Source organism: Mizuhopecten yessoensis, unplaced genomic scaffold, assembly GCF_002113885.1.
Source record: "Mizuhopecten yessoensis strain PY_sf001 unplaced genomic scaffold, ASM211388v2 scaffold10985, whole genome shotgun sequence".
Classification (NCBI taxonomy): Eukaryota; Metazoa; Mollusca; class Bivalvia; order Pectinida; family Pectinidae; genus Mizuhopecten; species Mizuhopecten yessoensis.
The window spans coordinates 2,040,739-2,055,717 of NW_018408820.1; the positions used below are offsets into that span (position 1 = coordinate 2,040,739).

At 35.0% G+C, this 14,979-nt stretch overlaps 1 protein-coding gene across 1 annotated transcript in view; it reads right to left on the minus strand.

Annotated features, from left to right (window-relative positions):
* Window positions 1–674: 674 nt before the first annotated feature.
* Window positions 675–14,979, minus strand: part of LOC110464371 (dipeptidase 1-like) — a 16,081-nt gene continuing 1,776 nt past the window's right edge. The window contains exons 2-11 of the mRNA XM_021519560.1: window positions 14,448–14,667; window positions 11,928–12,108; window positions 10,602–10,734; window positions 9,826–9,976; window positions 6,004–6,067; window positions 5,381–5,557; window positions 5,006–5,102; window positions 4,517–4,592; window positions 2,153–2,288; window positions 675–1,077 (exon numbers count right to left, since the gene is read on the minus strand). Of these exons, the coding sequence (XP_021375235.1) occupies window positions 982–1,077; window positions 2,153–2,288; window positions 4,517–4,592; window positions 5,006–5,102; window positions 5,381–5,557; window positions 6,004–6,067; window positions 9,826–9,976; window positions 10,602–10,734; window positions 11,928–12,108; window positions 14,448–14,653 (1,317 nt within the window). The 5' untranslated portion in view covers window positions 14,654–14,667 and the 3' untranslated portion in view covers window positions 675–981. The remainder of the gene's footprint in view (window positions 1,078–2,152; window positions 2,289–4,516; window positions 4,593–5,005; window positions 5,103–5,380; window positions 5,558–6,003; window positions 6,068–9,825; window positions 9,977–10,601; window positions 10,735–11,927; window positions 12,109–14,447; window positions 14,668–14,979) is intronic.

Sequence of the window (14,979 nt, forward strand, 5' to 3'; positions counted from 1 at the left end):
GTTGAACTACGGGAAAATGCTTACATGTAGTACCGTTCGAAAGATGGATACTTTTTCTTTTAAAAAACTCCTATATGCACGTAAAATATATTCTCCGTTTCCTCCAAAACCACACGCCATTTCCAAGTTTTGTTTGCTGTCATCGTGCCACATTTTTGTTTATTAATGAGGTTGACGTCAGCCACGTGCCGAGACCCGTGGTGTGATTGGCTGGAAGCGCCGCCTCTTTTTTGCTAAAATGTTCCAGCCAACAACGCTGCATTTTTCGGCACGAGGCTGACGTCAACCTCAATATTATACATAAACTATCACTCTTACAGGTATGTCATTTCTGCTTCTGATTTTTGATGACTTAAAAAACTTTTTGAGTTCTACAAAGTCTAGACTTGATATTTAGTTATGTTAATTAATATGTAAGACGCTGAGACGTTAAGCTATCAGATTTGAAAAAAAAGGTAAATGTTTAAAAAAATTCTGGCATCTGATTGGCTGAGACATATTCGACTTCTTCCCAAGTACGACTGCAGCAATTAACTACTCACTCGACAAAATTGATCCCTACGAGGTCCCCAACAAGTGCTGTTACATTTCATGCCAATCCAAAAATTCAAGATGGCCGCCCTTGACTGAGATATTTTTGACTTAATAAATAACCAAACAATGTGTTAAATTTAACATTTATTAATATATTAGTAGGCACTAAATTGGCTAACATAAATCTTGATTATAGAGCATTTTTCTTTAAACACAAGGTATAATCTTTCGTAAACAATATGTTAAAAGATCCGTACGAAATCTGAAAAAAATCAATACTTTCAATATTCAAACTAAACATAAAAAGATAATGACATGTTTTTATACTAGAGTACTGGTATTCATATATTTTCTTCTCAAAAATCTTTTTTTTTTGTCGAAGACGTTGATAATTAATTCTCAAAAGACTTTGTAAGTCATCGGATTGCGTTGACGAAGCAGGTCCTCCTAGAAACTGGTTGTACAGTTAAAATGAGGCAACACGAAATCGGCTGGATTGATGATGTCCTCATAGGGTGCCTGGCTTCTTTTGTTATCACGTACCTAAATGTATAAGTTTAATCACAGTGAACAGCTAAGAATGAAATATAAGAAATTAGGCCTAAAGTTTAGTGATTTTGAATGAGCATTTCAGGTACTTGCCGTTGATATCGTAATATTTTTTTTATTGCTTTTGCTTAAGTGTTTCGAAACAAAGCTGTACAGGGGAGAACATTCTAACAACTGAAAATCAGAAGCAAAGAAGTTCAATAATTCTTCTCAGTTTTGCATCAAATTTGACGTGTTCTGGTACAAACAATACAAAGAAACAATTTTACACAGGTAATTGCAAGATAAATTTTGTTAAACGTAAAAAATATTTTCAATGTCCATGTACCAATTTTATGCAAAATGTAGCCGTTTGCTTATCTGTGTTGTTTTCTATATAATTGACTGTAGGCAAACCTTCGTTTATCTACCTAAAGTGAAAAACAAATATACATGTAATAATTATTTGTGATATTTTTGGAAATACCAAGAGCCATTTTTCAATAAACGATTCACTTTTTCAAAAAAACTTTTTTTTTAAATTCATGTTGATCGGAAAAAAAATGAAAATACAAAACACTTCACTCCCTTGCTTATTTGTTCAAAACCTGTGCTTTCCAAAATCCTTAATATTCGCCAAAATTCCGATTAGTTTAACGTACATAATGTACATTCAGCATATCATATCAGCAACGTTCTTCCGTAAGCGCCAATAAACCCATCATTGGATAAATGTCGAATACTGATTAGGATTTTCATCGAATCGTTCTAAAAACTATCGAAAAATTCAGCTTTGACTTTTGACACAGTATTGTGATAATCTAACCCAGTTAACCACTATAAGGATCACGAAAGACTTAAGAGCGATACCGTTGCTCTTCATGCTGCACTTAATATCTTTACCGTGTAGAAAAACACGGATGAAACGGAGGACGGTTAAAAGAAAAAGTAAACTTTATTAATTTTACAATTGTATTCTATATACTTTAGGACCCCATAAGATTAGCCCTTTAAATTTTGTGTGCTGAAAATCCTGAAAAGGGTTACCAATATTATTTTGCTGTTCTATAAACCCAAAAAAGTCCCTTACCGTTTCCACGGCTCTGAAGACCCGGAGGAGGTTTTCGCCGGCCAGTTTTGCAAGATCGTCCTCAGACCAGCTCCGTCTGAGGAGTTCGGCAAATAGCACCGGGTAAGTTGAAACATCCTCAAGCTCAAGGGGCAAGCTGCAATAAAAGTATTTTCTACGTCATGTCATGTTTATTCTGATCTGTCACTATTGTCTAGTTTGTAATTTCTGTTACGTCCGTGATGCCGGCTACTACGTCAGGTTCAACAGATAAAATAACATAGATACGTATACATGTAAGCAAATATCGAAATCGTGGCTTACCTACCGACAGCATTGGTGCCGGAAATCGGTTCAATGTTACCGTTATTGTCGTAACCTAAAGTTTTCTCGTTCTCAACCAAGGACTCGACTCCCCATCGTCACAATTTTATGAATATTTTGAAGTTCAGAAGGCTCACATATTGATGACAACAACTCAGTAGACGACATACAATTGAATTCAATAAGCACTCGAAACTTTTTCAGAGGTGTTGGGAAATAGACTTACAGAAATTGTGCCTCGCGGAAATTAACACCCGCGAAACAAAGTCGTGAAATTTTAAACCCACAAAAATAAACAACTATAAAATATTACCTCCTCGCTACCATTTTATTAGGTCACTAAACCCTAATTAACAGAATCAATCTGTTAAAGTTACCGCCATGTCATCGATCGCTAGGTAACTTAAGCTGGCACAACTCCGTTAGGAATATATTGATTGAAAGACGCAGATTGGGACTGACTGCATGAACCGTAGTTCATTGCTGAATGAACCTTCAATGTCGATAAGAATCCCTGTCCCTACAGGAACCTCCCCTTTATGTTGTTTTGAATATATCTGGTACTATTGTACAAAAAGACTACCGATTACCTGGTAGTTCGGTCGCCTAGAGCTATAGTTCAGAAGTCTAGGGTTCGAATCCTTCTCTCGCTAAGCTGCATTTTACAGTCAGAACAGATTGTTGATTATATGTTTTTGTTTCACTCTTATTATTATTTTCATCAAATACCCACAAGGTATGTTTTCTTTATCAGAAATCAGAAATGATGAATAAAAGCGATAAACATGTCGGAAACCAGTAGTTTCCAGTTTCCAATATGTCGTTACAGATTTTGCAGTGTGACGGGGTTCATTATAAGACATTAATGTGTATATTCTTAATGAAATTTCCGAAAAGAGTTTGAAGACGTTTTTGCGGAATGTATTGAAACTTTACATATAGAGTAGTTCCCGCATTGAGCATGTTTAAACGTGCAATAGGGATTTCATATATCCTTAAATGGTCATCAAACATGAATTTAGCTTTTTTCTTTAGGGTAGATATATCAATGACGGCCAGTAAAAGGGATACTCACACGATTTTCGTTCAGTGTGAAAGAGAAATCGTTATTTTTTTCGAAAACGGACCACATTATTAAAGCCCCTGAATGTTTGATATTCGGGTAATGCTTTTGTTGTATTAGATACATTGTATCCTATATTGAATGATACGTATTTTTGCGAAAAGGCCGCCGTTTACCGGTATCTAGTTTGCTAGGACAACTATACGGTTTATAATTCGTGTTGTGTTCGGTCGAGTTCGTTCATACTTTATCAAAGTGATAGATGTAAAGCATAATGAATGTCAAATACAGAATGTCCGCCATGACGTTTATTTAGCTGAAACAGTTGCTTGCAAGTCGAATTGTGTGGACTTCAGGTTGATTTTTAAGCAACGCACCGTTTGCAACTACCGGTAGTTGTGGGTTCCCGCTACAATTAACACTATCAATATTTGTTGGTATTGTATTTACCGCCAGAATGCATAATGGTATTGTGATGTATCGTAAGTAAACTATCTTAATTAGAACGTATCTACTGCGCTATATTGATATATGTGTGAAATAATCCTATTTTAGATATTTTTCCATATATTGTAGTATTATGTAATATAATATAACGTATTGATATTGTATTGTTGTACTTATATATATTATTATGCAATACATCCTCTTCATATTGAATTAATTTCAATGTTTTTCTGCATAGTATGTTCTATTAATATTACATTTATTTCATTTCCATATGAAACACCATCTTATGTTACTGTGAAATCACTAAATTTCGTGGTTTTTAAATTCGTTTATTTCCTGAATATAATCTTCATCCACGAACCCAAAATTCGACGAAGTAATTACAAGTTTGATATAAAGCCATTTCCCGTTTGAAGGATTACTCGTAATCCATGAGTGGTGTTGTTTCGGGAAACCGCGAAATTAGGGCCCCACGAAAATATTTGAATTCACAGAATGTCAGCATTACTCTTAGATTATTTTGCTGTATAGGTCCGTGTTATACGTACTAAGGAACGCCATCATAGTCTGAGCCTATGGCCACATAGTCGACGCCTATGAAAGTCTTCACGTAATCAATGTGATCTGCAAATAAATATTAATAGCATTGTCAAGAAAAAAATATCATTTTCATGAAATTAAACCATTTTATTCTTCTGGTAACTTCTGTATTTCAAAAGTATTTGCAAGATGGACAGAGGAGGGAAATTCCTACATGCAACTCTTAAAACTGTAAAATCGAGCATTTACTTCGAAAAGTATCTTTACAAGTTCGGTAAAACAGACATTTCGAACAAAGCAGGGATACAATTTTGATAGTGCGACCGTTTTATGATTCGAATATTCCGAGGATCAAATGACTGCGTTTATATGCAAAATAGTCCTCTGTAATTCACGAAACCCAGTTAATTACAATTGGATAATTTGATAGTTTAGTTTTCAATTCAGTATACAAAATATGTAATAAGATGATGCTGCTTAACCCTAATGACATTTACCTGCTACTTGGGCCACTGTCGTTGTATTTCTGTGATCTGTAGCATTGTTGATGTACGCCGTGTAGAAATTTATCATTATGACACCATTATTCTCCTTCTGCAAAGAATATTGTGTCATTGATAAATCCGCAAAGTGTGCAAAAAATAAGATATAATAACATAACCAGCCTCTAGCACATATATAAACACACATGGAGGCGTGCCTTAATCTTTCTTAGCTCTCACTAGGACGCTAAACACAATAAATAAAAACTACTACCCGATTAAAATTAAATACGATAACGTTATCGATTACATACATTTTTAAATCACTGGTTTGCAGTGCACTTTTTATGTATCTTGCCTAATTATCGAGTACTTTATTCCGTATCTTACCAGCTTTAAGAGTACGTCATCCTGGACGTTCCTGTAATGATTACAAAGTGAGAAGACGGACGAGTGACTGAAGATGACTGGTGCTTCCGACGTTTCGATGGCGTCAAGCATGGTCTGATGCGAAACGTGCGACAAATCTATCATCATCCCAAGCCTGTTCATTTCTCGAACCACCATCTATAACCAGTAAGTGTTACACAAATATCATTCACGATACTTTAAGATTTAAAAATAATATATCTAAATCTTATTTGACAAAAACCGGTATTCATCTGGAGAAATGTTAAAAATTAATCACAGAATATATGAACCAATTAAAACCAAGGCGGCCTGGGTTCGATTCCTCGATTGGACGTGAAATGGTTTGGGGTAGCCTGCTCGACCACGTGGGTTTCTCCGGGTACTCAGGTTTCCTCAAACAGTTAGACTCCCTATGCGCTAACTTCCGGGCCAACATGAGTGATTAACAAAAGTTGAAATAACTTGTTTCGTAATTGTTGTAAAATAAATAAAGTTTGTATTCACAGAAAAAACCCTCCACATCCTTACAATCTCGGAAGTATACGATACATTTGCATGTTCTAGCCTTAAACCAAACACCTGTTTATATGTTTGAACCTTACCCTTCCGAAGTCTGTGAGACCTTTAGATACACCTCCATTCAAGTCCGCCTTGTAGTTGTCCGCCCTGAAAACAAAGCCAAGTATTACAAGACGAAATGTTCGCCCAGTCAAACTGTCGCCCTTCGCCCATGAAATAAATTTTCGTCCAGTGTAAATTTTGCCCTTCGTATTTAATCACTAGATTATTATGCTGTTGATTTATATTCGCTGTAATGAAATCTTCGCCCTCATGACAAAGGGCGAAAATTGACCAACAGCGAAAATTTCCCGATATATAGTATATAAACATACTATACAAAAATCATATAACATTATCGATTATTATACCGGCCTTAATTAAAACTGTTTTCTTTACTTACAAAACTTTTAAAAGTATTTTTACGATACCAACGTTATTTTCTTATTCTCCAAAAGTGGTTATAGGATCTGAAGAGACATTATCACTAATACACAGGAGCATAAATCTCAAAAAGTGGTTATAGGATCTGAAGAGACATTATCACTAATACACAGGAGCATTAATCTCAAAAAGTGGTTATAGGATCTGAAGAGAAACTATCACTAATACACAGAAGCATTAATCTCCCAAAGTGGTTATGGGATATGAAGAGAAACTATCACTAATACACAGGAGCATTAATCTACCGAAGAGGTTATGGGATCTGAAGAACCAATTTCACTAATACACAGAAGCATTTATCTCCCAAAGTGGTTATAGGATCTGAAGAGAAACTATCACTAATACACAGGAGAATTAATCTCCCAAAGTGGTTAAATAATGTAGGATCGGAAGAGAAACTATCACTAATACACGGAAGCATTAATCTCAAAAGGTGGTTATACAATGTAGGATCTGAAGAGAAACTATCACTAATACACAGAAGCATTAATCTCCCAAAGTGGTTATAGGATCTGAAGAGAAACTATCACTAATACACAGAAGCATTAATCTCCCAAAGGGGGTATGGGATATGAAGAGAAACTATCACTAATACACAGGAGCATTAAACTCCCAAAGTGGTTATGGGATCTGGAGAGAAACAATCACTAATACACAGAAGCATTAATCTCAAAAAGCGGTTAAATAATGTAGGATCGGAAGAGAAACTATCACTAATACACAGGAGCATTAAACTCCCAAAGTGGTTATGGGATCTGGAGAGAAACTATCACTAATACACAGAAGCATTAATCTCCCAAAGGGGGTATGGGATATGAAGAGAAACTATCACTAATACACAGGAGCATTAATCTCCCAAAGGGGTTATGGGATCTGGAGAGAAACTATCACTAATACACAGAAGCATTAATCTCAAAAAGTGGTTAAATAATGTAGGATCGGGAGAGAAACTATCACTAATACACAGGAGCATTAATCTCCCAAAGTGGTTATGGGATCTGGAGAGAAACTATCACTAATACACAGAAGCATTAATCTCAAAAAGAGGTTAAATAATGTAGGATCGGAAGAGAAACTATCACTAATACACAGGAGCATTAATCTCAAAAAGTGGTTAAATAATGTAGGATCGGAAGAGACATTATCACTAATACACAGGAGCATTAATCTACCGAAGAGGTTATAGGATATGAAGAACCAATTTCACTAATACACAGAAGCATTAATCTCCCAAAGTGGTTATAGGATCTGAAGAGAAACTATCACTAATACACAGAAGCATTAATCTCCCAAAGAGGTTATAGGATCTGAGGAGAAACTATCACTAATACACAGAAGCATTAATCTCCCAAAGTGGTTATGGGATCTGAAGAGAAACAATCACTAATACACAGGAGCATTAATCTCCCAAAGTGGTTATAGGATCTGAAGAGAAACAATCACTAATACACAAGAGCATTAATCTCCCAAAGTGGTTATAGGCTCTGAAGAGAAACTATCACTAATACACAGAAGCATTAATCTCAAAAAGTGGTTAAATAATGTAGGATCGGAAGAGAAACTATCACTAATACACAGAAGCATTAATCTCCCAAAGTGGTTATAGGATCTGAAGAGAAACTATCACTAATACACATGAGCATTAATCTACCGAAGAGGTTATAGGATATGAAGAACCAATTTCTCTAATACACAGAAGCATGAATCTCCCAAAGTGGTTATAGGATCTGAAGAGAAACTATCACTAATACACATGAGCATTAATCTACCGAAGAGGTTATAGGATATGAAGAACCAATTTCTCTAATACACAGAAGCATGAATCTCCCAAAGTGGTTATAGGATCTGAAGAGAAACAATCACTAATACACAAGAGCATTAATCTCCCAAAGTGGTTATAGGCTCTGAAGAGAAACTATCACTAATACACAGAAGCATTAATCTCAAAAAGTGGTTATACAATGTAGGATCTGAAGAGAAACTATCACTAATACACAGGAGCATTAATCTACCGAAGAGGTTATAGGATATGAAGAACCAATTTCTCTAATACACAGAAGCATTAATCTCCCAAAGTGGTTATAGGATCTGAAGAGAAACTATCACTAATACACAGAAGCATTAATCTCCCAAAGAGGTTATAGGATCTGAGGAGAAACTATCACTAATACACAGAAGCATTAATCTCAAAAAATGGTTAAATAATGTAGGATCGGAAGAGAAACTATCACTAATACACAGGAGCATTAATCTCAAAAAGTGTTAATAGGCTCTGAAGAGACATTATCACTAATACACAGGAGCATTAATCTCCCAACGTGGTTATAGGATCTGAAGAGAAACAATCACTAATACACAGGAGCATTAATCTCCCAAAGTGGTTATAGGCTCTGAAGAGAAACTATCACTAATACACAGGAGCATTAATCTCCCAAAGTGGTTATAGGATCTGAAGAGAAGCTATCACTAATACACTGGAGCACTGTATAAGGATCGTAGCATTGCACCGTTTTCAGAAAATGAATCTGACATGAAGTGTATGATTGTAAAAAAAGGCAAAAATTTGATATAGAGAATTCTAGAAGAGCACAGGGCAACACAATGTCAACGTTCACGAAAGGAAAATTAGATCAAGCACATTGCATTGCCAGCTACTCTTTAAGACCTTAAGAGTAATATATATGTTTAAAAAGTGTTACACGGATAATGAGGCCACATTCAACGTGTTAATGTAGTACTTTACCCGACAAGACCGTTAGGCCGTCTGTGTAGAGTAAACTGTGCGATAAACTCATATTGGAGAATGGCATGAAGAATATTTACACGGCAATGAACATTTTACTTTACATTTTTGTCTGAAACCAAAAGTCCGAACCTTGACCTATTATCCACAAAAAGAAAACACCTAGCACATTTCCCTGTTTACTTAACAGTATACTTGAGAGGTTGTATGATCACCTGACAAAAAAAGAAAGTTACTCTTCACAATAGATTACTAGAATACTTAAAAAGGAAATTTCTATATATTTTTTATAGCGAGTCGGTGTAGAAAACCGAATATATCAACAATTGTTACTGCACCTTATCTTGTCGCATTTGTTTCCCTTTTGGTGCAAATTACCGGTGTTAAACGTTAAATATCGAAAAATATGACAAAAAGGGGAAATGGCTTTTAAACCCTATTCAATGTTACATTTATTTTGCTGCGTTGACTTAGTCTTACTTATGTTAGGTATATCGTGTCAAAACAAATTCAACTCCGAGGCCACGGCCAACGTCGGGGCTGATTGTTCTGTCTGGAAACCAAAGCATGACAGATGGACAAACAGACGAATAGCATAAACAAAGCAGACACCTACTTCGGGAGATTATAATAGTGACAAGTTAAAAAAAGGTCTCGTGACAGCTAATTCATCACTCACCAGTCATTGTCACAACTGTGAGTCAAGGTCATGTAACGGACTCCGACTTTGTAGTACATTCGTAGAACGCCAAGGGTGTTACCGATAGTGTGGCCGCTTTCTAGACCAATGAGACTGGCAATTTTGTTGTTTGCAAATACAGATTCAATATCTGTAAAAATAAAAATACAAATTAGATCAAGCGCCATGGCTTCCTGTTAGATGCTACATTTAAATAATTGCATGCACAATTGAATTTGCTATATACATTTTCTTATCAGTAATAACGTGATGTATATAATTTAGCACGTTTTACACACTTAATCTGTTTATAACAAGGAGCCATTTCATAACTGGTTATCATGAAAATAACGTTGAACGTCATGGTGACCCAGTTGAATAATCCATTGGTCAATTTATTTAAGCTGCTTGAACATTGTTTTTCAGATATGGCTTCATTACTACTTTTTGTGGAATATGTTATAATGATGATGCTTGGCATTGTGCAAAGATGGGAATGCCTTTGTCTGCATGTGAGAGTATGTGTTTACTGTATGTCTTGTTGATGTATCAAAACGTTTGTTGAAAAATAAGAAATATTTTTTTTTCTGTTTACATTGCTGTGTTAAACAACAAAAATTATCTAGACAAAGTCTAGGCTTTGCATTTTCCAGAAAATCAATCGCACTGAACATACGTCTGTATTACATCATATCGCAGTACTTGACAGTCATAAGTGTAATGTGCACGTGTTTTAAATATAAACCAATGCCACAGTTTATATGACCTAAGCCTACCATCTGCAGACAAAGCCAATGTAAACGTCTCTGGGTATTTTTTGTTCATTTTGTGAATAACATCAACCTGGTCAAACCCCTGTCGCACCGCATCCTTGGCTGTGGCAGCACATGAAACGAACGCAGCCCAGAACTGAAAGTAAAGGATTGGTACAATAAGCTTTTTCCATTGAAATTACTGCTCGCAAATCATACCACTGTGATGTAGGAAGAAGTATTACGACGCTCACTGACACATTGTCCGAAACCAAACACACACACCTTCATCCACCACCACCTCCGCCGCCAGAAGTATGGTAGCTGGTCTTAGTTTATCATTATTGTACGTTGTGCATGTATAATCGCTGTAACCAATTGAGCTAACTGGCCAACGAAGTACAAGCCCGAATGTGCTACAGATATATCCAAAGGGAAGTTAATGGGAGGTAACTGTATCTAGGAAAAACCGCGGTGCACTAGCTGTAGGCAAATAATAGCCGAAAATCACATGTTTATCTTAGAAGATAGATATTGCCATACTTAGAAAGAAAGACCGGTACGCCAATTAGATATTAATACCCATTACTACAAGGAAACGTGGAAAGCTTCATATTCTTTTTATTAAATGTGATCTCTGATATGAATGTTGTAGCTCACGAAAGTGGTATTTTGTACAGTAAACCAAAACATGTGCTAGCGTTATTTATATAAAATAGATATAAAATATTTGATATAACGACCTATCTACATGTAGCTAGAATAAGCTACTTTAAAGCGCCAACAGTACATATATATTTAATTTATACGGTCAATGCAATTAACATTTGCATTAAATGATACAATAATCAATACAATTTTGAGACATTTTGCAGGAGCTGCCTTTCATTCGGCAAATACCAATGTTATGCCACATTGCTAATATCTCCCTATGTGTGTATGCCTGCGTGTGTGCTGGAGATGCAATATGTTCTGTTTGTAATTGGACCGTGCTTCCGACGGCATCTTTTACAGTGCCACTTCATTTGAATGCTACAGCAGATACCGCAACATCCATCCCAAACCATTTTATATTCCACCTTGGTTGTTGTAATTGTGTGGGCAGGAAAAAATACTTTCTCTGAATATTCGATACATACGACGGCTTCAAGGCTCGAACTCCGAATTTTAACCAGTCGGGCAATCTGCCAACGATATAACCGCTCATACATTGGACTTCAATTATATTTCTGATTGTTAAAATAAAAATAATCAGAAAACTTTTACAAGACATTTAAGTCTTTGAAATGGATAACAATATGTATATGTCTACCGTTCGAACTAACTGAAAATATTTAAGAGATTTCCTACCTGAGCACCTAGCCCACCAGCTAAAAGCCTTGGAATGTCCGTCTGAGCAGGGATACTTTGAAAAGAGTTATCGGTCATTGGTGTCGCTGGTGTCCATTGTATCCTAGTATCCTCGTTTAGCTTGATATCATTTACCTTGTTTGATGCATATCGACGGTATTGCCATGGAAGGTCATTGTGCCTGCAAAATAAGCAAAGTATCGTATACAATACGATATACACATACATGAAAATAGAATAAAACATTCATGGTATATAAATGGTAAAACACGCCATAAACACATACAGTAAAACATAACAGTACACGAACAGATACGTATGCACATATGCATAAGAGTGTTGCGCACAATGAACATAACGTCATAGAATGTTGACTTACTGTAAAACAAACAATGTTCTGTAAGAGTAAGCATAAAATGTACACAAAAAGGATTAACAAATCAATTGACAATCACAGTTTAACTTACAAAATGCAGTTAACGAAAAAAGGAACATTGGCAATATTTTAATACAGAAAACATAGAACATACACAAAGATAAAACGTATAGTATATAATTACAATAAATCTTGATTAGCCAGAGTACGACTTCTTCCAATGTGTAACTACGCGCTCGTAAAATAGATCTTTGAATATGTTGGCATTCAAGGTATAGACCTGGCATCACCAAAAACAACACAGAATGTTTAACTGTAGGGATAATAGCTATCTCAGTAGCAGGTTTAAAAACTTGTTAAACTGAATATATAAACAATTAACTGTATAGATGTGGCAGTCCTACCGGTATAACTGCCATATGTGTCACAACCTGCAGTTTATTGCGTAAGTAACCATGCAATGCACATATAATAAAACTAACGCATATACACTTCAATGTATACAAACAGTTAATCAAACAATGTAAATAGTAATACATTGCAACAGAAATTACACACGTAAGCAAACAATAATATAAACATTTTTTTTAGTAAAACGTATATAACTTCATATAGTAAAACGTACAATGAACACATACAACCATAGAGCAAATATACACGTACAATATAAATATTTAGCTAATTGTGGAATTCATAAATTGAAAAAATATGTGAAAATCCTTTGTGGTATAATCACAATATACAAATAAACAATAAGCCTGTTTTCTGTAAAGAGTGGTATAGAAAAGGAGTGCTTTTTATTTATGATGTAATTAAAGACGATGGTTCTTTTTATAATTTTGTAGAATTTCAACATAGATATGATATAAGGTCCAATTTTTTTAACTTTCCATGGTATAATTAGTGCTATAAAACAGTTTATAAATAGTAAACAAGAAATCTTTGCTTTAGAAAAGAGTATTTGTTTACCTAATATACCTTTAAATCTTAATATTATATTCAGGAGGACTAAAGGGGCACAGGATATTTATGCTGTTTTATGCCGAAATGATACAAAACCCACGTCACAAAGGAAATGGTCTACGGTTTTTAACATTCAGGACAAATTATGGAAAAAGATTTATGCATGTCCTTTTTAAACTACTGCTTGTACTAAATTAAGATGGCTTCAATACCGAAGTAACCATAGAACCTTAACTACAAACACACTCCTACAAAAAATGGGAATAAAAAAAAATCAACTTGTACTTTTTGTAAAAGATTTCCAGAAACAATTGAACATCTATTTTGGGATTGTGGTAGAGTATGTGAAATTTTGAGAGAACCAAAACAATTGCTTGCAACCAGTAATATTGATTTGAATTTTGTCAAACAGGAATTTATATTTGGACAATTCAGTTCTAAGGATGCTGATTTGATAGTGGATAATCTTATTCTATTAATGATTAAACAATACATTTTAAAAATGAAATGTCTAGAAATGGAACTTAATATAACAAGTTTAAAAAATCACATTCTTTTAAACTTAAATCTCATAAGATCTTGATAATTAAGCATAAAAACTGCAAAAATAATATAGCCTTGCTTAATAAAGTAGAAAAATGGCTTCTCTTATAAAATAATGTGAACAATTATCATTATACTACAAAGAAAATTTTGCAATCCCCCCCCCCCCCCCCCCTGTGAGTGTGTATTTGTATGTGTGTACAGTATATAATTTGTCTCTTGTAAAGATGTGTCCGTTGTGAAGAGAATTGTAATCAATGTAATGTATGCTTGTTGCTTTGTGTGTAAATGTGTTGTTCATAAAAAAAAATTGAAAAAAAAAATTGAAAAAAAATTGAAAAAAGAAATGTACACTCACGATAATACATTTCAATGAATGTCAAAAAATAAAATATGAAAAACATACATGTAAAGTATGCAGTGTACACAGAAAGTTGAAGATGTAATATACACATTTAGTAAACAAGACTGTACAATGTAAAACAGAGAATGAATAATTTCTGTCATTTGCATGTTACTTGTTATTTGCATTATTTTCCAATAATTTCAAATGTTTAAAAAATACAACAAAGAACAAAAAAACAGAACAATAAATATATGAATTTGCAGCATGAAAAAAATATATATCTAGAAAATACCCGTCGATCAATACGTGGTTTTCCAAGAACAGTTTAGCTGCGGCAAGGTTGGTGTCGTGTGCATCCCGTTTGGACAAGGGAATTGCCACGGCAAGTCCAATGAGTAAGGCTAGCCCAACCACAACTACAAAACTGAGGATCAGTTTGTCACGCCCACTTTTCCTGCTGAACGTCGTCAGCTCTTGTCTTGATCCAGAGGTCGACATTATACAGTGAGAACCTGAAAAGATGATATAATTCATATCATATGTAGTGAATAGGCCATTTTTACATGTATTTGAGGCCTAAGATGGGATACTTGCAAACTTTAGCGAAATCGAATAGATTTTCCAACAAAAAGGTGCGAGGAAAACAATTTTAGCTGTCACTGAGTGAGATCGGGTTATCAAAGTGTCGGGCTAAGATACTGTAACATCCCAACATAGTAACGCATCGATTGGTATTATGTTACCGAATCTTTACCCTCAACTGATCATGAGACGACCCAGTGACGGATCCAGAGGGGTTTTTTGGGCTTCAGGACCCCCCCCCC